The sequence below is a fragment of the Amblyraja radiata genome, chromosome 1 (genome assembly GCF_010909765.2).
Source record: "Amblyraja radiata isolate CabotCenter1 chromosome 1, sAmbRad1.1.pri, whole genome shotgun sequence".
Taxonomy (NCBI): domain Eukaryota; kingdom Metazoa; phylum Chordata; class Chondrichthyes; order Rajiformes; family Rajidae; genus Amblyraja; species Amblyraja radiata.
In genome coordinates this window covers 13,877,671-13,902,255 of record NC_045956.1, presented here as the reverse complement: position 1 = coordinate 13,902,255, position 24,585 = coordinate 13,877,671, and the positions used below count along the sequence as shown (strand labels likewise).

Sequence of the window (24,585 nt, the reverse complement as noted above, 5' to 3'; positions counted from 1 at the left end):
AAGGCATTGGTGAGACCAAATCTGGAGTATGGTGTACAATTTTGGTCGCCCAATTATAGGAAGGATGTCAACAAAATAGAGAGAGTACAGAGGAGATTTACTAGAATGTTGCCTGGGTTTCAACAACTAAGTTACAGAGAAAGGTTGAATAAGTTAGGTCTTTATTCTCTGGAGCGCAGAAGGTTAAGGGGGGACTTGATAGAGGTCTTTAAAATGATGAGAGGGATAGACAGAGTTGATGTGGATCAGCTTTTCCCTTTGAGAATAGGGAAGATTCAAACAAGAGGACATGACTTCAGAATTAAGGGACAGAAGTTTAGGGGTAACATGAGGGGGAACTTCTTTACTCAGAGTGGTAGCGGTGTGGAATGAGCTTCCAGTGGAAGTGGTGGAGGTAGGTTCGTTGGTATCATTTAAAAATAAATTGGATAGGCATATGGATGAGAAGGGAATGGAGGGTTATGGTATGAGTGCAGGCAGGTGGGACTAAGGGAAAATAATTGTTCGGCACGGACTTGTAGGGCCGAGATGGCCTGTTTCCGTGCTGTAATTGTTATATGTTATATGTTATATGTTATATCATTGGAGAATTAGAAAACTCAACAGAAACAGCACTAGAGTTCTGGATTGCACTGGGTCATTAGAACGGTGAGCCAACAGCTCTACCAGTTGCACCACACTAATATAAATTACAGAATGCTGTCAAGAATGGCAATGATGATGGATGTGAATATTTAATTCAGAGATGAAATGATGTTCAAGCAGATAACCTTGTGCAGGATGTGTTGGTCCTGAGCACTATTACAGTTGCACCAACCTTGGCAAAATATGAACATCTCATTATATTTATGATGAACCTTGTGATTAATTAGACTATCTGAGGGATTAGGTGAGACACTCATCAATGACTACAAACCCAGCTTCTATCATGTCATTATAACAAATGCTGATTTAACCTGTTGTTAAACAATAGACAATAAGTGCAGGAGTAGACCATTCGGCTCTTCGAGCCAGCACCGCCATTCGTTGTGATCATGGTTGATCATCCACATTCAATACCCCATTCCTGCCTTATCACCATATACCCTGGCTCCACTATCTTTAAGCGCTCTATCTAACTCTTTCTTGAAAGCATCAGAGAATTGGCCTCCACTGCCTTCTGAGGCAGAGAATTCCACAGATTCACAACTCTCTGGGTGAAATGTTTTTACTCATCTCCATTCTAAATGGCCTTGTCAGGGCTGTCTTAACAGCATTATAGGCCCCTGGGCAAAGCAGTGCACTGGGGCCCCTACACTTCCAGTTTATTTATGCCGAATCAAATATGCCGTCATGCACTTGCGATGTTCTTCTCCTTTTTCATGTTCTGCAATAACATTCTACAATACATAGATTAGCATGGGGCCCCTATGCTAGTGGGGCCCCCGGCTACTGCCCAGCTTGCCCATGTGTTAAGACGGCCCTGCCCCTTATTCCTAAACTGTGGCCCCTGGTTCTAGATCGGGAACATCGGGAACATGTTTCCTGCCTCTAGCGTGTCCAATCCCTTAATAATCTTATATGTTTCAATAAGATTCCCTCTCATCCTTCTAAATTCCAGTGTGTACAAGCCCAGCCACTCCATTCTATCGACATATGACAGTCCCGCCATCCCGGGAATTAAACTCGTGAACCTAATCTGCACTCCCTTAATAGCAAGAATGTCCTTCCTCAAATTTGGAGACCAAAACTGCCCACAATACTCCAGGTGTGGTCTCACCAGGGCCCTGTTCAACTGCAGAAGGACTTCTTTGCTCCCATACTCAACTCCTCTTGTTATGAAGGCCAACACGCCATTAACTTTCTTCACTGCCTGCTGTATCTGCAAGCATGTTTACTTTCAGAGACTACTTCTCTGGGAGGTGTTTCAGGCCACCAACAGTCAGTGGGAGATTGTGGAGCATATATGCAGGCAAATCTTGATGAGGCATCAAAATAATTGCTGGACAGAACATGGTGGAGTAACTCAGTGGGTCAGGCAACATCTCTGGACAAAATGGAGAGTGATGTTTCTGGTCGGGACCCTTCTTCAGATGAATTTTGCAACAGTATCTCTACTGTTCACTAAGACCTTTGCCAAGCTATTAAAAGATTGTACTTCTAGCAACTTCATATTTTTGAGGTAAAGAGTAAGGGATTATGTGAAATAAAGCATGTTGCAGGATGCATTTCTGTCAATTTCAGGGTTTACATTTAAAACCGGAAATGTATTTGCACTGTCCACTGCACCATCAATTTTGTTATCATCTGCAAATAACATATAACCACATTAATTACATTGTCACCCAAATTCTTAATATAGATGACATACAATTATGGACCAGACTACCGGTCACAACCCTTCAATTAGAAAAACAACCCTCCACTACCATATTCTGACTCTTTCCATCAAACCAATTGTGAATCCATTTGATAAGTTCACCCAGGATCCCATATGACCTAAACTTCTGGTCTAGCCTATCATACAAGACTTCGTCAAAGGCCTTGTTTGAGTTCATATAGACAATGTACTCCACCCCGCCTTTGTCAATCCTCTTGGTGAACTTTAAAAAAAATGTGAGACATAATTCCTCAAGCACAAAGACATACCCACTATGCTTAAACAGTCCTGCCTGCACAAATGCACATAGATTGTGTCCCTCAGGTTCCCCTCCAGTAACTTCTGACATCAGACTCACTGGGCTGCAGTTCCCTGGATTGTTCTTGCAGCCATTTTTAAATAAAGGCACAACATTGATCACCCTTCGGTCTTCTAGTATCTCCCCCATAGTTCAAGATTATGTAAACACCTCTGTCAGGGCCCTAGAAATTTCCTCCATAACTTCTCTCAATGTCCAAGGATACCCTTGTCAGGCCCTGGGAACGTATCTACCTAGATATGCTTTAAGAACGCTGGGACTTCCATTTTCAAAATTTGGATTATAGTCCAAAATATCATTACGCATTTTCCACACTAGAGAGACAAACTACCCCGTACACAGGGAAACAGTAAAAACTCTTAATCCCTCCATAGTTTAAAAAAAATACACATTACAATATGAAGACCATTAAGACATGTGCTCCCTCTGCCTTTTTGTCTGCACAGCAGAGTGTATCCAGCTTTTCCTCAATACTGGGATGAAACTTCCCACATTTACTGTTATTGATGTCATCAAATTAAATGTAAATACAGTCAGTCCTTTTTTTACTTGGTTAAACCCCTGGAACTATTTCCTCCGCATACCTCTTAGGATGAAATAACATGTAGGAATGTACATGGCTGTTTGGGAACAAAGGGATTCTGGGGACAGGGATGCTGGATTCATGGAAACAATGTGCAAACCCTACCTCAACAATGGAACACAAAGATCCACCTCTTGCACTTCCAAGGACATGCATTTTTGTTCAAATTATGTTTTTGCACTAATGTCATGTTTTTTGCACTGTAGAGTTAGCCAGAGTACCCGTTCTTTTGCATCCCCACAATACCATTGAATCGAGGCTGCAAACGAGCATATCCTTGACTCAACCACATTTGAATCATTATAGCAGATGCCCATTTGAGTTGACATTCAAAAACTACCAGACTGGATGCAAATTTCGGGACCTATTGCTTATTAAATCTTGGGACATTTAGATCTAATGTCCATTGAACAAAAGCAATATTCATTTTTAATATAAGTGGGTTATCATTAGTGGGGAATGCAAAACATGTCTTCTGCCATAACATGTTTTATTTTTATAAATTAAATTCATCCCAGCTAACTGCTGGCTCAAATTTTGTAACGCTAACAAATTGCTACATTCAGGTTGCACTCACAAATGATTTTTTGATATTGTATGCCTTTTGAATCTGTGAGCACAGTGGATTTACATGACTCAGCCAATCAATTACCAGATCAATCAGACACATCACAGCCTAATGATTCATGACAAGTGCCACAGTAACATGCATTGCAACTAGTCTAAGCATTGGCATGTTATGATGCAGTGGAACCAGCTCACTGGGTTATGAAGAGCAGGTGGTGATATGGTGAATTAGTGGCTAGACACCTTTAGATGCAGCACTTAATGTCACAAAAAATTTGTTCCATGACCAAAAAGATATAAGAAAGTATATGAAGTGTAATGATTGTTAGTAAATTAAACATGTTTTGGTTAACCCTATGATCTTAATTCCCAATAAAAATAACAAACACGATAAACTCAGCATCTATCAATTTACAATGGTTAAGTATAGGAACATTATTTGCTTCCAGTGTTTTCACATTGGGTAGCTGATTTATGGTAGCTGAATCAGTTACACTGCATTTATAATAACTGGTTCAGTCAAAACATCAATAACCTAAAGTTTTATCTTTGTTTTTCTCTTTGTATAGATGCTGACTGATGAACAAAATACACTGATTTCAGATTTCTGGCATCTGCACAATTTAGCTTTATGTATTTTACTGCATTGTATTATCAACTTTAATGTTATTTGCATGCTCAAACACTGTGCACATATTTTCTTCAAGGGCTTGGAATTAAAATTATGTAACACCCTTTTTTATTAGTTATTATTACAATGGTCCAATTTTGCTAGTATGTAGAATAGACTGTGCTGGCGTTGAAAAGCAAACAAACTGGAGATCATTTTGCATTGGTGATCATTTACAGATGAAATTGTATCAATTGTAAGATTAGACTATCTACCACCTGTGTGTGCAGTATGCATTGCACTATAATTGACATAAGATCATAGGACCATAGATATAGGAGCAGAATTAAGGCACTCAGCCCATTGAGTCTATTCCGCCATTCAATCATGGCTGATCTATTTTTCCCTCTCAATCTGCCGTCTCCCTGTAACCTTTGGCCCCTTTCCTACTCAGTCTCTGCCTATAAAATACCCAATATCTTGGTCTCCATGACCATCTGTGGCAATTAACTCTGCAGATTCACAACCCTCTGGCTAAAGAAATTGAAGGTACATCCATGATTGAAAGTACGTCCTTTTTGTTCTGAGGATGTGGCCTCTGGCTCGAGACTCTCCCTTACTGGAAACATTCTATCCACTCAATCTAGGCCTTAAGGGCCTGTCCCACGAACATGCGACTCCATGTGGCAAGCGCGACCTAACGTGGTCGGTTTAGCCGTACGGCCTCGCGGGGCCGGTCCCACTTCGATCGCTGGAGCCGTATGGAATTGTGCGGAGCTGGTCCCGACATCGCGCGGGGCTCTGAAAAACTGACCGTGTTCAAAAATTCCGCGCGGCAACCGCCTGCCGGCCCACAGCTGCCTCGATGCCGTACGCACCGCCTCGACGGGCATACGCAGCGTCTTGACGTCGGACGCAGCGTCTTGACGCCGTACGTCACGCGCGAACTTCCCGCTGACTTTGCTCGAACTTCTAAACTTCAGCAAGTACCAGGCCTAACGCCTTCAAACGCTTCTCATACCTTAAACCAATCGTCCCCAGGATCTTACTCGTAAACTTCCTCTGGACCCTTTCCAAAGTCCAACACATCCTTTCTCAGATATGGGGCCTAAAACTGCTCACCGAGGTACAGTGAAATTCATTTTTGTATACAGTTCAGTAGGAATATCACTATACATAAGCACTTAAGATACATATTAGATAAGCATCTCAGACACAGTACAAGTGTAAAGCAGTAGTACACTGAGGCAGTAAACAGGTGCTTGTTTGGCACCATTTTCAAGTCCCAGTTGTTGTAAGTGCAGGGTTCTTGACCTGACCATGAAGGCCCGTTGTCTTGGCGGCGGTGCAGGTTCGGCCTAGCCAAGCATATGGTGTACTCCGCCTCTGCTCCCCCGTTGTAGGCCGCATCTGATCCATGTGCCCTGCCTCTTGGAGCGGCATCTGGTTTAGCCAAGCCCCAGGTTGTTGCATGACCCCCTGCCTCCAGCCTCCACTCGCCCGTCGAGGCCGTGCGTTTTCTCCCGCAGCCGGTCCATTTACCAGCCTTCCAGGTGGGTTGCCATGGGTCTTCAATCTGCATCGGGCAAGCCGGACCTTCCGGGCGGGTTCCAGTCCATGGCGCAGGCCCTCCGTCCGTGGCGGGTGAGTCCCTGGCCTGCGGCAGCTGAGCTGGGCCTACCGGGCGGGTTCTGGTCTGCGGCACGGGGTTTATCACGCTAGTTTGTTGCTTTTTCTTGTTGACACTGAAATGCACTGATATGTTAGGGATCAGAAATGATAGAAGACCAGTCAAATGCCTTCCAAAGTTGGATGTACAACAACTGACAGAGAAGGTTTTTTCCAGCTTCTTGGTGCTGGTGTCCTCATTCCATGAGTGCCTCAGTATTTACGTTGCTGGGAAGCCTCCATTGCTAGAAACATTGTTGTGGCCTTGATTGGCCAAGTGGATCAGGATTCGTGAAGCAAGAGAAAAACATATGCCTATCGTCACAGAACCTACTGCTCCCATGAAGTTTTCAGATACTGAACCTCCTACTTAGAATTCTCTGGTGAGCAATGTCTTCACAGATTCAGGTTTCAAAGTCTATTATTATTGGATGTGCGACATGCTGTGAGAAGATTTTCGGTCAAGCTCTCATTCCTGTATTGCTTTCTATCGAGGGCAAGGTCCAAGGTCACAAGCATTCACAAAAGAAAATCCATCTGCAGTAAAACTCCAAAAATCCAACACCCTTGGGACTTTGGTGGTGCTTAAATAACGGATTTTTCACGCTACAAGTCGGGACATTATGTTACAGTTGTACGAGACGTTGGTGGGGCTGTACCTGGGGTATTGTGTTCCGTTTTGGTCACTCTGCTATAGGAAACATGCCGTTAAGCTAGAAAGAGTACAGAGAACATTTACAAGGATGTTGCCAAGATTCAAGGACCTGAGATAGGGGGCAAGGTTCAGCCGGCTAGGACTTTGTTCCTTGGAGTGCAGGAGACTGAGAAATTATCTTATAGAGGTGTATAAAATAATGTAGAGAATAGATAGGGTGAATGCACAAAGTGTTTTCCTGGGGCAGAGGTTTGTGAGAGGATGGTACCCGAATGGAACGCCGAAGGTCGAGAAGTCAAGGCCAAGATGCAGAACGGACATCACATTGAAAAACCTAGATGATGAACAGACACGACACTGGCAGGACACGAAGCCGAACGGACACGATGCCAAACGGACAAGATGTCGAACGGACGTGACGTCGAAAAGACGTCGAAAGGACATGACGTCAAAAAGCTGAAAAAATAATCTTAATTATCTTTTTTTACTTACTTATTTTTTGGCTTAAAATCTGATGGTGAAGGAACATGACGTTGAAAAGCCTCTGTGGCAATCGCAGCAGCTTGAAGTCACTGCCACCATTTTACAAATGCAAGCTGAAGCTCCCCCCCCACCCTCCCGTCTCCCCCCCGCCCTCCTGTCTCCCCCCCCCCCCCCAGCCAGTGATGTGATGGACGCCGGGGGTTGGGGGTCTGGACCAATCGCTGATCTTTGTCGATGACTGACAAGATGTCAGACCAATACCGTCCCCGGAGATGTCATGTCCGTGCGGCGGCTTTTCGACGTCATGTCTGTTCTGCGTCATGTCCGTTCGACTTTGTTTCCTTTCGGCTTTGTATCCTTTCGGCGTCGTGTCCATTTGGCTTCGCTTCCTTTTGGCGTCATGTGCGTTCGGCTTCGTTCCTTTCGGCGTCGTGTCCATTCGGTTTTGTTTCCTTTCGGCGTTGTGTCCTTTCGGTATCTTGGATTTTCGGCGTGATGTAGGTTCGGCATTTGGCTTCGGCTTCTCGTCCTGCCCGCACACATGAGAGGATATCCCATCCTACAATCTGAACGTATGAATAAGACGGATAGAAGACCATAAGGATTTCAAAACAATCGGATACCATATCATTAGTGTTATACTGTACAATCAAGAATTAGCAATATCTCAAGACCTTGAGATTTCTGGCTAACCGCAGTTCTATCCAGCAATTAACTGCATTCATAATCATAATCATACTTCATTAGCCAAGTATGTTTTGCAACATATGAGGACTTTGATTTGCCATACAGTCATACCAATAAAAAGCAACAAAACATACAAAATACATTTTAACATAAACATCCACCACATTCCTCACTGTTATGGAAGGCGAAAAAAAAGTTCAATCTCTTTGCTTATTTGTCCTCATTGGCCTTGAGCCTTCCGTTGATGAGATGATCTTGGCTCCTGTAGCCGTCAGTCGGGCCCTCCGCATCGGGGCGATCAAGCTCCTGCATCGGGGGGATCTCAGCTCCCCTGCACCGGGCGATCGGACCCCGGATTGGCGCTGGTCGAACCAGTTGCAACTTTGGAACTTCCCGACATCAGTCTCTACCCGAGACTGCGAGCTCCTCGATGTTGAAATCCGCAGGCGATCGATCCCAGGCAAGGGATCACAGGCTCCGATGATAAGTCTACGGCCCTGAGGTGGGACTCAAAGTCAGTCTCAAGCAAGGCTGCCAGCTCCATGATGTTAGGCCGCGGAGCGACCGGAGATACGATCCGGAAAACAATTGCATCTCCTGCATGGTAAGAGATTGAAAAAAAGTTTCCCCCTCCCCCCTCCCCCACCCCTCACATAAAACAAACCAGAGAACATTAACACATACTGGTAATGATGCATATAGAAGTTTACATTAATAACCCTGACATTTGAATGGACAGGAAAGGTCTCTATACCAGCTAAAGTGAGGTTTGGTCTCAACTATTTCAAATATGGTTAAATAGAACTTGGAAGATTGGAATAAACATTGTCTGACTGATATCTCGTCATTGATCTTTGTTCCCTTCCAAATAACATATTGCAGAATTTTCATTGAGAAAACCATTGGTACTACAGAAAATGCCTGAGATTAATAAAACTGGGCAAGTGCAGAATATTTAAAAGGAACATCAAAGTAAGGAAAATTAAAATTTCTCATTATTTACATATATTCTTTGACCTCACCTAGGGAAATAGATGTACTTTAGAGGTGATAGATCAGGATTTCCTTTAGTGGGAATCCAGTGCATTTGCATCAGGCCCAGCGCAGGCTTGTGGACTCAAACAGATCCTAAAAGTACTCAAATTCACAATATTTTCGAGTGCACATGGTGACATTTACAATTTTTATTGTACTGATAGGATAGGATAGGATGTAGTTTTTATGGCTTTGATTTCCCGAGACCTGCTCCCGGGTTAGTTGTTCTTTATCAAGAACACGAATCACCTATTTGATTTTTCTTTTAAGATGCACTACTAGCTCAATATTTTCCCTCTACATTTTCTCAAGTTGCTTGGGAGGATATGTACAGGATTATTGAATGCTAATTGCTTTTGTAATATTGTATGTTTTGTAATGGAAGAACCTCTAATACTGGAAAGAAAACAAAATTGCTCATGACTGTTAAAATAACATGACTCTCTTCATCATCTGTGATTGGAAAAACCTTTAACAAAATTGCTATAATTTGGCATTCATAGTTTACAACAGCAAACTTAAATATGGAAATAGTGGTGCTAAAAGCTGAATCAATATAAAAGATAAGCAACACAAAGGTAAAAAGATTCATTCTGAAAATAACTGTAACTGTTGTTTTCTTAATGTTGCACAGGGCTATAAATGCCAATCCATCTAGCTATATTTATCCACCCCAATGATTTCAGAGTTTATTGATTAAACAAATATGTTCCTCCCTAGAGAACAGCCACTCCTCCACTGATGGTTCCTCAACCTGTAGACCTGGCACTCTAGAGAGCCAGCCCAGCTTATCGGTGGCTTGTCTCTTCAGGTCATTGCATTTATTTCAAATACCCTCCACTGCCCTTGCAGTGGTGCGTATAAAACTGAGCTTTGAGCAATTGGAAGTTATTTTCATTGGGCATGCAAGAAGATTTTAAAAGGCATGAGCTTTATAGCTTAAGAAAATTTATGATCCAATAACCTTCAAATTACTACTGGTATCAGGATAAATATTAATCGTTTGTTAGTGTTGCTTTACAATTGTAGCTGCCAAGCACATTAGTATATGATACAAATGTAGTATTCATAATGATTTTCCTAACATAATATCGGTTTCAGCACTAAATTTTAATTGCAACTTTACGCATCATAGTAGTGGAACTGTAGTGTCACTGGCAATGGTTAAAGAGACCTCATGTGGCCCAAAATGAATGCTATTTCAGTTTGAGGGACAGAGATTTGCATTAATAAATGATTTCAATAAGACCTGCACTGGGCTTCAGGCCAGCTGAGGCCAGCACTGCAACATAAGTACTTACTCTTAAAACATGTGCAGAGGGAATTCTACATACATCTGTGGTTCATTTTTATATATCAGTAACAGAAAGGTTCCTTCATATAGGAAGGTCTCGAAAAATTATCTTTAACATTTCTACAAATATGTTAGGCTGTATAAATGGTGAATGCAATCTTCCTCTTCTATCCAATATAAATTACATACTTGCTACATGTGTTCTGCTACTAATTCATTTTAACAATCTTCATTTCAAATAGTACAATTTACACCCCACTTGAAAGAACTTCAAATCTATAAATCAGACACTCTGAGACATACATTAATGGTCAACAGCCATATATGGTTAAATTTTTTATGGCATTCCACCTCAATGGCATTTAATAATTTGTAGCCTCAAGGATGATTTCATTTTCAAATGAAAATTATCCCTGTAGATTTTTGTCAACCTTTCAAGATATGAGAGAAATGATTTTACTTTTTGATGTTAAATTTGGAGTAAACTGTACTGATATGCAATAAAAGTCACAGCCCAAATTCATTGACATTTGACAATTTTTAGCATTTAATTCCAATCATGCATTTATTAAAGAGACAAGTCTACAATTCAGTTGAAAGCACTAAGGACAATTCAATTGATATATTATTGTTTTGTGGAACCAACAGAGCAAATAGTCTTTTGATCAGGTCATCTAATTAGACTGGTCTAACAGCAGATACAAATAATGGATTTTTGGAAGGTCAAGGTTACATAGAATGTTGTCACTTTGCTGTATTCAAACACAAGTCATTGGAGAACATTGACAATATTTTTACCAATCTTCACTGCTATTTTGGTAAATGCTTGTTTTTCAGACAAGAGGAATGTGAATCATGACATTCTACCATACGATACGATACGATAAAACTTTATTCATCCCCAGACAGGTATTGGTCTGCCAACAGTCACAACACACAAGGTACACAAAAAAATTGAAATTATAGAAATTAAAACAAAAAGGAAAAGACAGGCGACCGTTAGCTGGCTGCCATGTGCACGGCGCCTTCACCGGAACAAATGAACGAACAAACAAACAAACACAGACTTATCCGCTGGACAGAGGATTCTAAACTAGAGTTCCCCCTCCCCCCCCCACCCCACCCCACACCGGTTCCCCCTTTACTTAGTGTCTGGTTTACATAGAGCTTCCTGGATTTGGGGTTCAGCAAAGGTACATAACTTGGTCTAAAGGGAAGAAGAAGAGGTTTACAAATTCTTCCAAAGCAGTTGTTGTCGATGAGCTACGGTATAGAATTGAGTAGTATTAAGATACTGGACTTTTCAGCCTAGCAGAGGAAATGCAATTGGAAGATGATAAAAATGTGAACAGAGTTGTACTTGGTCAAAATCTATACACTTCTGCTTGGAGAAGTTTTCTTCACTGTGTATTTATCCAGTTCCTTCCTGAAAGCCACAATGGAATCTGCCTCCCTTACGTCTGCAGGAAATAAATTCCAGATTCCAATCACACACAGGACATAAATTCCAGATTCCAATCCCCCCCCCCCCCCCCACCCCACCCCACACCGGTTCCCCCTTTATTCTCCCACTGTCCCTCACGGCGGTCCCCCCACGTCGGGTCCCCATTGTCTTCATGGCGTCCCCCCACACAGGGTCCACCCTTGTCTTCCCCTCCCCCCCCTCACGCTCATCGACTGTTGAATTTTTTGTAAACTACTGGACCTTCACTGGAGTATCGTGTTCAGTTCTGGTTGCCTTTAAAAAAAAAGGATGTGAAGGCAATGGAGAGGGTTCAATATACAAGAATTGTTTCTGGAATGAGGGACAACAGTTATTAGGATAGAAAGGCTGGGACTGTTTTCTTTCGAAAAGGCTGAGTTGAGATCAAAATAATGAGGACTGGACGGAGTGAATAGTGGGACGCTGTTCCCAATGGTGGTGAGATTGAGGACTAGAAGGCACGGGTATAAAGTAAAGGGGAAGACAATTAATAGTGATATGAGGAAAAGCTTCTTTTATTCAGTGTGTGATTGGAATCTGGAATTTATTTCCTGCAGACGTAAGGGAGGCAGATTCCATTGTGGCTTTCAGGAAGGAACTGGATAAATACACAGTGAAGAAAACTTCTCCAAGCAGAAGTGTATAGATTTTGACCAAGTACAACTCTGTTCACATTTTTATCATCTTCCAATTGCATTTCCTCTGCTAGGCTGAAAAGTCCAGTATCTTAATACTACTCAATTCTATACCGTAGCTCATCGACAACAACTGCTTTGGAAGAATTTGTAAACCTCTTCTTCTTCCCTTTAGACCAAGTTATGTACCTTTGCTGAACCCCAAATCCAGGAAGCTCTATGTAAACCAGACACTAAGTAAATGATGCATGAACCCACAGTGTTGTTTCAGCTATTTGCCTTAATATTTGATTGCAAAATGTCACAGGTGTCTGAAAAAAATAACATCAGAAATAAAAGACTGCCGATGCCAATATACCAATGTTTCTAACACGAGTCAATCACCCAATAGGGAGAAATCAGAGGAATATTCTTGGGTGCCCTTTTATTTACCCAAGCCCAATTTGAAGGAAGTCCTGAAAAGGCCCAAGATAGAAGCTACTAACACACTACGATCAGGACAGTATATTGTTTGTATTAAGCCTATTTGCAAAGTTTCCTGAGCAGCCCAACTTGTTATCCTGAAAAGATATCCTGCAGGGACAGCCTGGAACTTTCAGATAAATCTTTATTAAGTCTGACAGTGCATGACTGCGCTTGCTGTCCCCACAAAATACTGAGGCATGCTGTCAGCTTTTAAAGCTCCTTACAGAAGAATTGAACATGATAATTCAGTTTCAAAATAAGACTTACTTGTTTAAGTAGTAATCATGTTCTTAAATGTTTGTTTGTGTCAGAAGACCACAGATTGGTGTTACATTTATTTTGCAGATCTCAGCCTTAATCAAGTCCCTCTCACTGCAGCCATACCTCGTTATGCTAAAGCCTTGTAATAGCAGATTATAGTTTCTGCCCTGACAAATTCATTCCTGAAACTTTGCAGCCCACATGTCTAATCAAGTTTATAGCCATTCGAGTGGACTCCTGCATGAAGAAATCATTAGATTTGCAAGATATGCGTGGCCTATATTTAATGTTCTCAATTCTAATCAAGAAATCACTGTTCAGGTGGATGGAGACAAACTGGTGAAGCTGAGAGACTTGGATATGGTACTAAATGTATGAGATTTAGAATAGTGAGGTCAAGGAACATTGATATAAAATTAGAGCAGGGCTGTGGAATTGAATTCCAATGTCTGTATTAGAAATTATTTCAACATTCAAACTTAGTTTGAAAAGACAGATGAAAGAGAAGGAATTGAAAGAAAAAGGTAACCGGTGGAAGAATGTGATTTTAAGTATTGGCTTGCTTTTAAGACTGCTTGGGTTGAATGAATTATTTTGTAACCTCATTTATATGTTGGCATAAATATGGTCAACCACAGGGGGTACACATTCCTAAAATTGTGTTGCAACATTGTTGTTTTTATGGTATCCTTAGCATGACTTGGGGTGGGGTTTGTGGAATGGGAAAGTGGTTCTCATATTCAAGCCATAGGTTCATATGTACTCCGTTCTGCGGCTAGTTTGGTTTTGTCCTTTGATCCCATTGTGTTATTGACTAGAGTTTATCCATTTTCATGGAGGAGTTCCAGAATTCAGCGCATAACAAGATTAAACAAAGAAATTATTACTGTTGCAACTGCATATAAAAGCTCTAAGCAGGTTTACTGTAGATGCCTGCCATTGGGAATTTTCTGTTCCTTGAATAGTTCAGTCATTCCACTAGGGTTTGGTCTGACAATAAACACCAGTATAATACTTTACCTCATGCAAGCCAGAAGGTGATTCTAACTGCTAGCTTTTGCAGATGTTCATATCCAATAATCTATCCATAATTGATGAAACAGAGAGGTCAGATGTAATGGCTGCTTCTATTTCAGCAACAAATAAATGGTTATTGACAAAACAAGCCTGTGCGCTGCTGAACGAAGACATACATGAAACCAGCAGCCACACAAGAGCAGTAATGGAAGGAGGAGTACAGCGCGTCAAATGGGGAATCTTGGACATACAGTATATGCAGTTTGGCTTGGATGCCAGTGATGACATGGAGGAAATGAGAGTCGTAGGAAAGGTGAATGATACAGGGAGCATAACCTACCCAGGAGAAAATGAAGGAGCTGCTAAAAGCAAGTGACTGGTGAGTGCATTTGCAAAGAATATTCAAAGTTCTCTTTTGAATATAGTGCTATGGCCTGATTGTCTGCTTTGCTTTTATCTTACAGTTATGTCAATAGCAATATACCTTGCTGTCAAGTTCCACTATCCTCCCAAGACATCAAAATCATAGTATATGCAACTACATGCTTCGGCACCAACAAGTACCTAGAACTAAACCTCCACTGTGAGCTGCTCTTTAGGAAATACCTTTATTCTCTCACATCAGAAAGTTTTTTAATACTGCATAGAATTTTATATTAAAAAAGCAGTAAAAAAATCACATTACTTTGACCACATTATACACTAAAATTAAATTCCTAAGGCATCTTCTGTGCATCCACTATGATTGAGAAACATTCAAATCTGAAGTACTTGGCAGGTTGTTTAAAGCAATATAAGGATTAAAGCCTTACACATTATTAATTTATTTTGAAATTCTTTTATTTGTAATTATGGTAATGAATGGAGTGCATTTCTTAAAACTGGGAATACTTTGAGATGCTAGGCAAAAAGAATTATAATGAGACGCACAGTAAAGAAAATCCAAATGCCTTTTCAATTCCTGAAAAGCTTCAATCACATATCATATAACACATGATATTTCACCTTTTCAACTGCAAGTTCTGTTCTTATCATATAAAATGGGAACAACCGGCAATGGAATTTTTCTGTTATATAAATAAATGCAATTGCAGTATTAAGCATGTGGTTTATTTCATATCGGGTATTACATTCGTGGTTCTAAAAAATGTTCGATACCTTTCATTTTATCCACATTTAATTTTACTGGTGTAATTTGGACCCTCTGATGAGGTAAATTGTGTAGAGTTTTGAATGTTTCTCGGGTTCAGCTAGGCTTTGGTAAAATATAAAAGAAACTTGTCAATTTGGGGAACATAAAGTCATTTGTTTCACTGAAAGCTCTTTCCTTTGCATGTTGTATTAAAATAAGAAAAGTAAGGTAAATGTAATATTGGTTTATCTACCATGCATTTTGATCTGGACTTAACAAAATGTTTTAATTGCTGAATCTTATAATGCAATTTACTATACCCAATGCTATGTTATCAAAGCATTGGAATGAAATATTTCATGCAAAAGTTCATAGATAAAGACCATGTATAAGTGTAAATATTTTTATGACTGTAAATGTTTGAAAAGCAAATCACAGATGCTGATCACAGATTTCATGCTTCAGGTAAATCATCATACGCAATTCAGTTAAATAATGGATTAAATAGCATAGATATAACATGCATTTCATAAATTACTACATCTGTCACCGGTTTCGTTTACATATCGAAATGATGAGCCATAAGATAAAAATAATGTAATAATTTAAAAAAAAAAACACAACACAAATTGTGTATGATGATTTTAAACAAACCGAACTCTGTTAATTCTCTATTTCATGAAAAATATCTTTAAATATTGTTCCTTTAATTTTCAATAGGAGTTATGTTTTTGTACTTGAATGAGAAAACACTAATGAGGTAACAGTGGGAGGAAATGGTTGTCTTTTACACCAGCTGTTGCTGTTAGATCCTGACCGTAGCCTTCCGCAGAAAGACAGCCCGAGGTGGGCACATTACAACAGGATAACGGAGATGAAAACTCTGATGGAAAAGCAGGGAAACAACCACAGAGACCCCAGAGCACAGACCCCAGGAGTCTTGAGCTGTGTGGCAGGACCTCTTTAGCATGTCTCCGAGGCCTGGCCTGGCAATGAACAGCATATTACCACAAGGCAAAGTAGAAAGCTAGCATGCTCAGTATAATGACAAGCAGATGTCCTAAGGGAGGAGGGAACTATGATCTAAGGCCTGTATACATCTGAGCTCCACTCAGATGGAGAAATTAGTAATATAATAAAATATAAATGTAAATTGTACACAATGGCTCTTAAAAAGAAAACATTTGCCTTTTTTCTTATTGACACCGTCAGCATCCACATTCTTTTTTAAGTATTCAAAGGCAAAATTGTGCAGCGCAGACTTCAATAAAATAATTGTATGCAGTATAATAACAACTAATGCCACCAACTCAGAGCTGGGGACTATGAAGTAACCAAAAATATTAAACATTATATTATTTAAGATTGACTTTTCTTGGCCCCTAGCATGCAGGCAACATTGCAGATTTTTAAGTTAAATGTTTAAATGTTATTGATAAAAAAAATCGTATTTTCCTATTTCTGTCTGTTTTACTACCTCCCCATAAACTTTTCTAGCTTTGCACATTTTTATATTTCCATGCTTTCATTCTCCCTTTGTGCAGCTTGATTCTAATTTCTGTTTATATCTATCTCTGCCTCTAATTCTTTCCCACATTTCTCCTCATTCCATACATTTCTCTGGCACAGAGAACATTGAATGGTACATCACAGGTACAAGCCTTTCGGCCCACAATGTCTGTGCTGAATATAAACTGTGCTAAGATAAACTAATCTTAACTCTCATGGTCAGCACCGTGGCACAGCGGTGGTGTTGCTGCCTTGCAGCTTTTGCAGCATCAGAGGCTCGTGTTCGATCCCGACTACAGGTGCTGCCTGTATGGAGTTTGTACGTTCTCCCCGTGACCACGTAGGTTTTCCCCGAGATCTTTGGTTTCCTTCCACACTCCAAAGACGTACAGGTATGTTAGTTAATTGGCTTCTTGTTTGTGTAAATTGTCCCTAGTGTGTAGGATAGTGTTATTGTGCGGAGATCATTGGTTTATGTGAACTTTCCGCACCGTATCTCTAAACTGCCTCATATGATTCATATCCCTCACTTTCCTGCATATCCTTGTGCTTATCTAAAACCCGTTACACTATTGTACCTGCCTCCACCATCACCCTTGGTAGTGGGTTCCAGGCGCCCACCACCATCTGTGTAAAATAACTTGCCGTGCACATCTCCTTTAAACTTTACCCCTCTCACTTTAAAGGCATGCCCTGTAGTCTTTGACAGTTTCACCCTGGGAGAAAGGTTCTGACTGTCTACCCAATCTATGCCTTGCATCATTTTATATACTTTTATCAGGTATCCTCTCAACCTCCGCATTCCAGAGAAATCAATCCAGGTTTGTCCAACCTCTCCTTGTAGTTAATACCACCTAATCCAGGAAGCATTCTCGTAAACATCTTCTGCATCCTCTCTAGAGCCTCTACATCCTTCCTGTAATGAAGCGACCACAACTGCACTCAATACTCCAAAATCTTTGAGAGTTGCATGACTTCCTGATTTGTCTCTTTTTTCTCCCTTTATATTTATTTATCTCCTACATTTTCTCTGAATTTCCAGCGCATAAACATTCTTTTATAAAGTTTGCCCAGTTTGTATCATTTTTATAAACCAGGGTACATAGCAAGATCACAACCAAAATTTACCAAGTTGGATAGGATTCTCAACCCATAATTAGCTATGATGGTGAACAATGGAGAAGGGGAATAGAAGGGCTAGCACTGTAGAGGCCACAAGGAAACTGCTCCAACACATCTCAGCAATAAAACACAGACTCTGAGGGTGCTATTTTGGATAGGAGAGAGCTGAGGGCTTGAGATACCAGAGAAAAGAAGTGCTACCTCCTAAGCATACTCCACTACTTCTTTCCTTTTGCCTTTGCAGCATAGTCTATCTTAACTGTTCTTCATCCTATCCTTGATAACATATATTTCCTTTGGGAGTTTTACACACTTGCTCTGTTTACACTCTTTAATAGATCTCTCCCCTATTCTTTTCCTACTTCAAAGGTCTTTCAAAAAACAAAGATATACTAAATGCAATTAAAAGGAGCTATGAAAATTATATTATCAAGATAAAGTACAGTAACAAATTAAACAGAATCAATAGACTTCTCTCAACAATACCAATTTTAGTTTGTTTTTCATTTGAACCATTAGAATAATATTGTGCCGTAACTTCAAAATACGAAGTTATTGTAATTTACTACAACTACATAAATTTTGGCCTGGAAATTCGTACAAATGGCAGCAATGTTTTTCTTTCCAGCATCGCCCCAATGAAAATCAGTTATTTTCAGTGGAAGACAGCTCCAATGATTTCTAGATCAATTTCCAGAAATGCTAGAAATTGAGTATATTTTTACGTTAATGGGAAATCACAGCACCATTTTAACAAGAACCCTCATTTAAAATATTTATTGGACAAAAAACATGTTCATGTTTTAAGGAATACAAAGCCAGTACATTTCTCAAGTGTTAATGCGTTGATCTAAAACAACATAGGGATAAAACGCAAAGAACCAAATACCAACATTGTACTTACAGTAATCGCTCTCTCTGGATCTCCAGTACTAAGGTAACCTAAAGCCACTCGATACAGAGCTGCTAGTTCCAACTTCTTATCGCCCCCTGGTGGAAACAAATGCTAGCATTTAGATTTGTATGTAATTTTGCCCACAGGATCTAAATTTGTTAAGCTTAGAACCAAATATATTAAACTAGAAATTAATTTACAATTCACAATATTTTAGTGCAATGTGAAGGTGAAATGAAAAGGATTTCTGTTTAATTTACAATCATAATTCAGAAGAAAAGATTCAGAAGAGGTTATTTGGCCTCTCATGCTTGTTCCATTGTTCAATGTTCTGATTTTAGCTTTGACCTCACTTTCCTGTGCTTTTGTATAATTCTTGACGTGTCTATATTCCAAAAATCTGAAACAGTTTCGAGTAAATTAATTGATTCAGTTTCTCACAATACCAAAGATTTTTGACTCTGACAAGAAATTACTCTTCAACAGGGTGGTACAGTTGAGCAGCGGTAGAGATGCTGCCTCACAGCGCCAGAGACCTGGGCTGGATCATGACTTCGGGTGCTGTCTGTGTGGAGTTTGCACGTTCTCCCTGTGACCACATGGGTTTTCACTGGGTGCTCCGGTTTCCTTGCACATCAGAAAGACATGCAGGTTGATAGCTTAATTGGCTTCTGTAAATTGCCCTCGGGTGTAGGATGCGAAACTGGAATAATATAGAACTAGTGTAGATGTGAATAGTGGTTGGTGTGGACTCGGTGGGCCGAAGAGCTTGTTTCCTGGCTGAATCTCTATAACTAATCTGAAAACGAAACCAACATAAATTTGTGGCGTGTGTGTGTGTGTGTTCACATCTGCTCAAAAAAACTATGCCCTAACGGCACCTTTTTTACATATTCCTGTACAGATTTATCCCGTGAACTCCGAAATTGGCAAATCTAAAAAATTCATGCATTATTTCTAGAGTTATTAAATAAAGTCACATTGGCTGCACACTGTGTTCACGCGCTGCGAGTGACGTCGCCCGGCCGCCCACTCGCAGCGGCTGCGCCCCACTCGCTCGGGGTCCATAACCGCCTGCCCGCCCACACGCAGCCTCCCTCAAGTCCACGTCCGCCCGCATCCCTCTCCCTGCCTCTGCCCGCTCCCTGTCTCAAAATGATGCTGCAAATCGGAAACCCCAGCACCAAAAGGCAGCAAGCTACCCTCGCCCTGTCTCTACCCCCTCCCTGTCCCGGGAGCCTGCAGCCTGGAGGAACAGAGTATTGCTTTAATGAACCAGCCCTCCCCTGTGACACCCCCCCCCCCCCACCCCCTCGGGCTCTGGATTGAAGCCGCTGAACACGCAGTCCTTTGGTTGACGCCCACCCTGCTCCCCACTCCTCCTCCTTCTCTCCCCCTTCCTCCTCTCCGCCCTCCTCCACTCCCCATCCAGCTCTCCTCTCCCCCTCCACCTTTCCCCCCTCTTCCACTCCCCCCTCTTCCTCTCCCCCCACCTCCTCCTCCTCTCCCCCTCTTCCTCCTCCTCTACCCCTCCTCCGCCTCTCCCCCTCCTCCACCTCTCTGCCCCCTCATCTCCCCCCCTCCTCTCCCCCCCTCCTCCTCCTCCTCTCCCCCTCCTCCTCACCCTCTCGACCCCCTCCTCCTCTCCCCCTTTCCTCTCTTCCCCCTCTTCCCTCCTCTCTCCTCCCCCAGCCTCTCTCCTCACCTCCCCTCTCCACCCCCTCCCCCCCTTCTCTCCAATATCATGGGGGGTGGTTATTGTGTGTGTGTGTGGGGGGGATGAGGGGACGGGACTCAACGGGTCCCTCTTGGTCTAGTATAATTATAAAACTCTGATCTTGGATGTGTGTGGGTATGTATGTGTATAATCACATCTGCTCGAAAAAATGAAGCCCTAACGGTAACTTTTTTGTAGTTTTATCCCGTGGTGTCCAAAATCATCTTATCTGAAAAATTCATGCTTTATTTCTCGAATTATTTATGAAAACGTTCACAAATCTGAAGTTTTTCGCGGTGTTCCACACGCTGCAAGTGACCCTCCAGACCCCTCTCCCCCCCCCCCCCTCTGGTTATTCAAAAGACGATCAAGTCAGGCCCTGTACTCCAGCTCCCGCGGGATCCTGCGAGCTCCCCTGAACTCGCGCGAGCTCCCCGGAACTCGCGCGAGCTCACCGGCTCATCTTTCCAGAAAATTCTCAACGGTCATTCTCACTTTGATAAGAGTCCGATTGGAACTTCATTTTATTGCTTTAACTTTGAAAATGTTACTACAGGTTTAACAGTTAACATTTACCATTTAATTTCGGACAGCGGTTTTCTCCGTGATTTCCGCACTTTTTTACTATTTTATTACGTTGCTTTTCCCCGTTTTTTCACAGATTGAACTTACCCTCCCCTACTTTCCCACCACCCCCTCCCTTTAGCTCCCTCTCCCCCTTCCTTTACCCCCCTCTCCCCATCTCCCACCCTCCTCCCCCTCCCTTTCCTCCCCTTCCCTTTCCTCCCCTCTCTTTCCCCCCGTCTTCCTCCCCTCTCAACCCCCACTCCCCCCTCGCTCCCGCCCCTCTTCGGCGCCCCTCTTCCCCCTCCCCCTCCCCCTCCCATACCCCTACCCCCTCTCCCACACTCTCTCCCCCCTCACCTCCTCCCTTTCCTCCCCCTCTCTCCCCCCGTCTTCCTCCCCTCTCGTCCCCCACTCCCCCCTCGCTCCCAGCCCTCTCCGGCGCCCCTCTTCCCCCTCCCCCTCCCATGCCCCTACCCCCTCTCCCACACTCTCTCCCCCCTCACCTCCTCCCTCTCTCTCTCAACCCCCTCTCTCCTCCTCCTCTCTTATCCCTACTCTCTTCCCCCCTCTCTGCCCCCTCCTCTCTCTCCCCCCCCCAATTCGCAGTCCTTTGGTCGACGCTTGCCAGCTCACGCCTCGGCTCCGCTCGGGTCCGGTCCTTGGCTCCACTCGGGTCCAATCCTCGGCTCCCCCCCCACCTCTCTCCGGCCCCGCACTTCCCCTTTCTCCCCTTCTCTCTCCCCCTCTATCCTCCCCCACTTCCCCCTCCCTACCCCCTCCCTCTCCCCCCACCTCTCTCCGGCCCCTCTCCCCCCCCTCTCCCCACTCACCCCCCCTCTCTCTCCCCAGTCCCCCCTCCTCTCTCTCCCCCCCATCCCCCTCTCCCCCCCCAACTCGCGGTCCTTTGTCGATGCTTACCCGCTCACGACTCGGCTTGGGTCCGGTCCTCGGCTCTCCCCCCCCCCTCTCTGTTCCCCCTCTTCCCTTACCACCCCCTTTCTCCCCCCTCTCCTCCTTTCGCCCCCTCTCACCTTCCTCTCTCCCCCCCCATTCTCTCTCCCCCCTCTTTCTCCCCACCACCTCTACCCCTTCTCTCGCTCTCCCTCCCTCTCTCTCCCCCACCTCACTCCCCCCTTCTCTCCCCCCCTCTCTCTGTCTCTGCCCCTCTCTCTCTCTGCCTCTTTGTCTCTCTCTGCCCCTCTCTCTCTGTTTCTGCCCCTCTCTCTCTGTCCCTGCCTCCTCTCTCTCTCTACCCCCTCCCTCTCTAGATGTGCCTGCGAGTTGGGGGGCTATGCGTGAGTGGATAGGGCGGGGATGGTGCAAAAGGAGCGAATGAATAATATTAATATAATATCAAGGGGGGTGGTTAGTGTGTGTGTGTGAGGGGTGGTTAGGGTGTGTGTAGGATGGGATCCAACGAGTCCCACTTGATCTAGTATTCTTCTAGACCTTTCCTATCCATGTACTTGTCTTAATATTTTAAATTTTATTTTATTTTTAAAGTTGTATTTGCCTCAGCTACTTCCTCTGACTTTTTGTTCCATATACCCACTAGCATTTGCATGAAAAAGTTGTCCCTCAGGTTCCTAATAAATCTTTCCGTTCTCACCTTAAACCTAATTCTTGATTCTCATACCCCGGGAAGAAGACTCTGTGCATTCTCCCTATTTATTCTCTTTAGGATTTTATACATGTCTGGATGATCATCCCTCAGCCTCCTGCACTTGAAGGAATAAAGTCCTCGCCTTCCCAACTTCTCATGGTCTTCATTCAGGCTCTCGTGTCCTGATAACATCCTTGCAGCATCTTCTCGGCATCTACAACTCCCACGGCATCTTACATGCTTCACAAAGATTATTTCTCATTTATCTAATCTCCAATGCATAGATCCAATGTACACAAATGTTGTCATAATGCAACCCCTTCATCCTCGGAATCAACCTGGAGAACTCTCTCTGAAATGCACCCAGTGCACAGCAGCAGAACAGTACCTGGCACTTTCATATGAATGCTTTGCACCTATTGCCCCACGGATCCATCATGTTGAGAATGCATACCTTTTGCGATATTCAGTTGGAATCTACTCCACTTAATTGTAATCATTTTTTTCTGATTTGGAAACAGATGGGTTAGTCACCGGAAATTGGTATTATATAGCTCCGCTTTTACAGCTCCATTAACGAGTCACTTTTCCTTTTTCAATTATATTGAAGTGTGGCAGCTGCAGGCAACCACAGGAAAGAGTTCAAGTTTCTAACACTACGAGCGAAGTGTACAATCATTTGCCACATTGCTTCAGTCATGGTCTCTCTAGGTGTGGTGTAAAATGGAAGCTAGAAGAGAGATTGGAAGGGTATCTATCTATACATAACTAAAACTCTCATCTTGGTATCTTCTAGTTTGCATAGTTTTCATATTTGCGCAAAAACGGTATGCGATAGTGCTACGATTGTTCGCCACCTTACTCACCGTTGTCCTGTGCTGCAAATGCACCAAGTTTTGTTCCGATCAGTGGTATATTTTAAAACTTATTAAGGTTTAAAAACCTCTGCTGTCAGTCACCGGCCGCAGCCCACCATCCTGCCGGCGTGGCCTTCCTGCCGGGGATCCTAAGGCCTAAGCCTGGCTCTGAGGGCGCCGATGACTGATGCCCCTCTGGGGCACGCAAGAAGGGAGAGGAGCGGCAACCTCGAGATACTAGGGAGGTGAGGAGGGAGAGTGGGGGTATTGAGGGAGAGGAGGCGGTAGGGAGGGAGAGGGAGGGGAAAGTGGGGGAGGTGAGGAGGGAGAGTGGGGGAGGAGGGGGGAATAGAGGGAGAGGAGGGGGTAGGGAGGGGAGAGGAGTTATGGAAGGAGGGAGGGAGTGACTGAGGGTAGGGGAAAGGAAAGGTGAGGGAGGGATTGGGGGAGGGTAGGAGGAGAGGGAAAAGAAGAGGGAGGAGGTGAGGAGGGAGAGTGGGGGAGGAGGGGGAATAGAGGGAGAGGAGGGGGTGGGGGAAGTATGGAGTGGGGGAGGTAGGGAGTGGGGAATAGAGGGAGAGGAAGGCAGTGGGGGAGGTGAGGAGGGATAGTGGGGGATAGGGGGAGGTGAGGAGTGGGGGAGGTGGGGGATAGAGGGATAGGAGGGGGTAGGGAGGGGAGAGGAGTTATGGAGGGAGGGAGTGAGTGACTGAGGGTAGGGGAAAGAAGAGGGAGGGAGAGGTGAGGGAGGGATTGGGGGAGGGGAGGACGAGAGGTGAAGGAAGAGTGAGGGTGAAGAGGAGGGGCTTGGAGATGAGGGGGAATGAGCCGTGCCTGCGCAGTTGGGGGCTATGGGTGAGTGGTGGAATATTGCGTTGGGGGATCGGATTGCATTGGGGGACCAGGCCTCCCATGTGACAAGGACCCAACGGGTCGCACTTAGTCTAGTATATGGTTAGAGACACTAAAAAGTAGAGAAAGTACGATTCAAACACACAGATCGTACCTCATTAAAGAGAATATATAAAGCTAAACTGCCTCTGTATCTATGAAGAGAGGCAT

At 43.3% G+C, this 24,585-nt stretch overlaps 1 protein-coding gene and 1 long non-coding RNA gene across 2 annotated transcripts in view; one reads left to right on the top strand and one right to left on the bottom strand.

The window, feature by feature from the left end:
* The window catches only part of ttc29 (tetratricopeptide repeat domain 29), a 283,106-nt gene that overhangs the window by 150,457 nt on the left and 108,064 nt on the right, over positions 1–24,585 (bottom strand). Inside the window, exon 5 of the mRNA XM_033021387.1 lies at positions 18,789–18,874. Within this exon, the coding sequence (XP_032877278.1) occupies positions 18,789–18,874 (86 nt within the window). The remainder of the gene's footprint in view (positions 1–18,788; positions 18,875–24,585) is intronic.
* Positions 14,293–14,943, top strand: LOC116971066. Its single transcript, XR_004411394.1, has 2 exons — positions 14,293–14,500; positions 14,586–14,943. It is a non-coding gene; the product is annotated as an uncharacterized LOC116971066 (long non-coding RNA).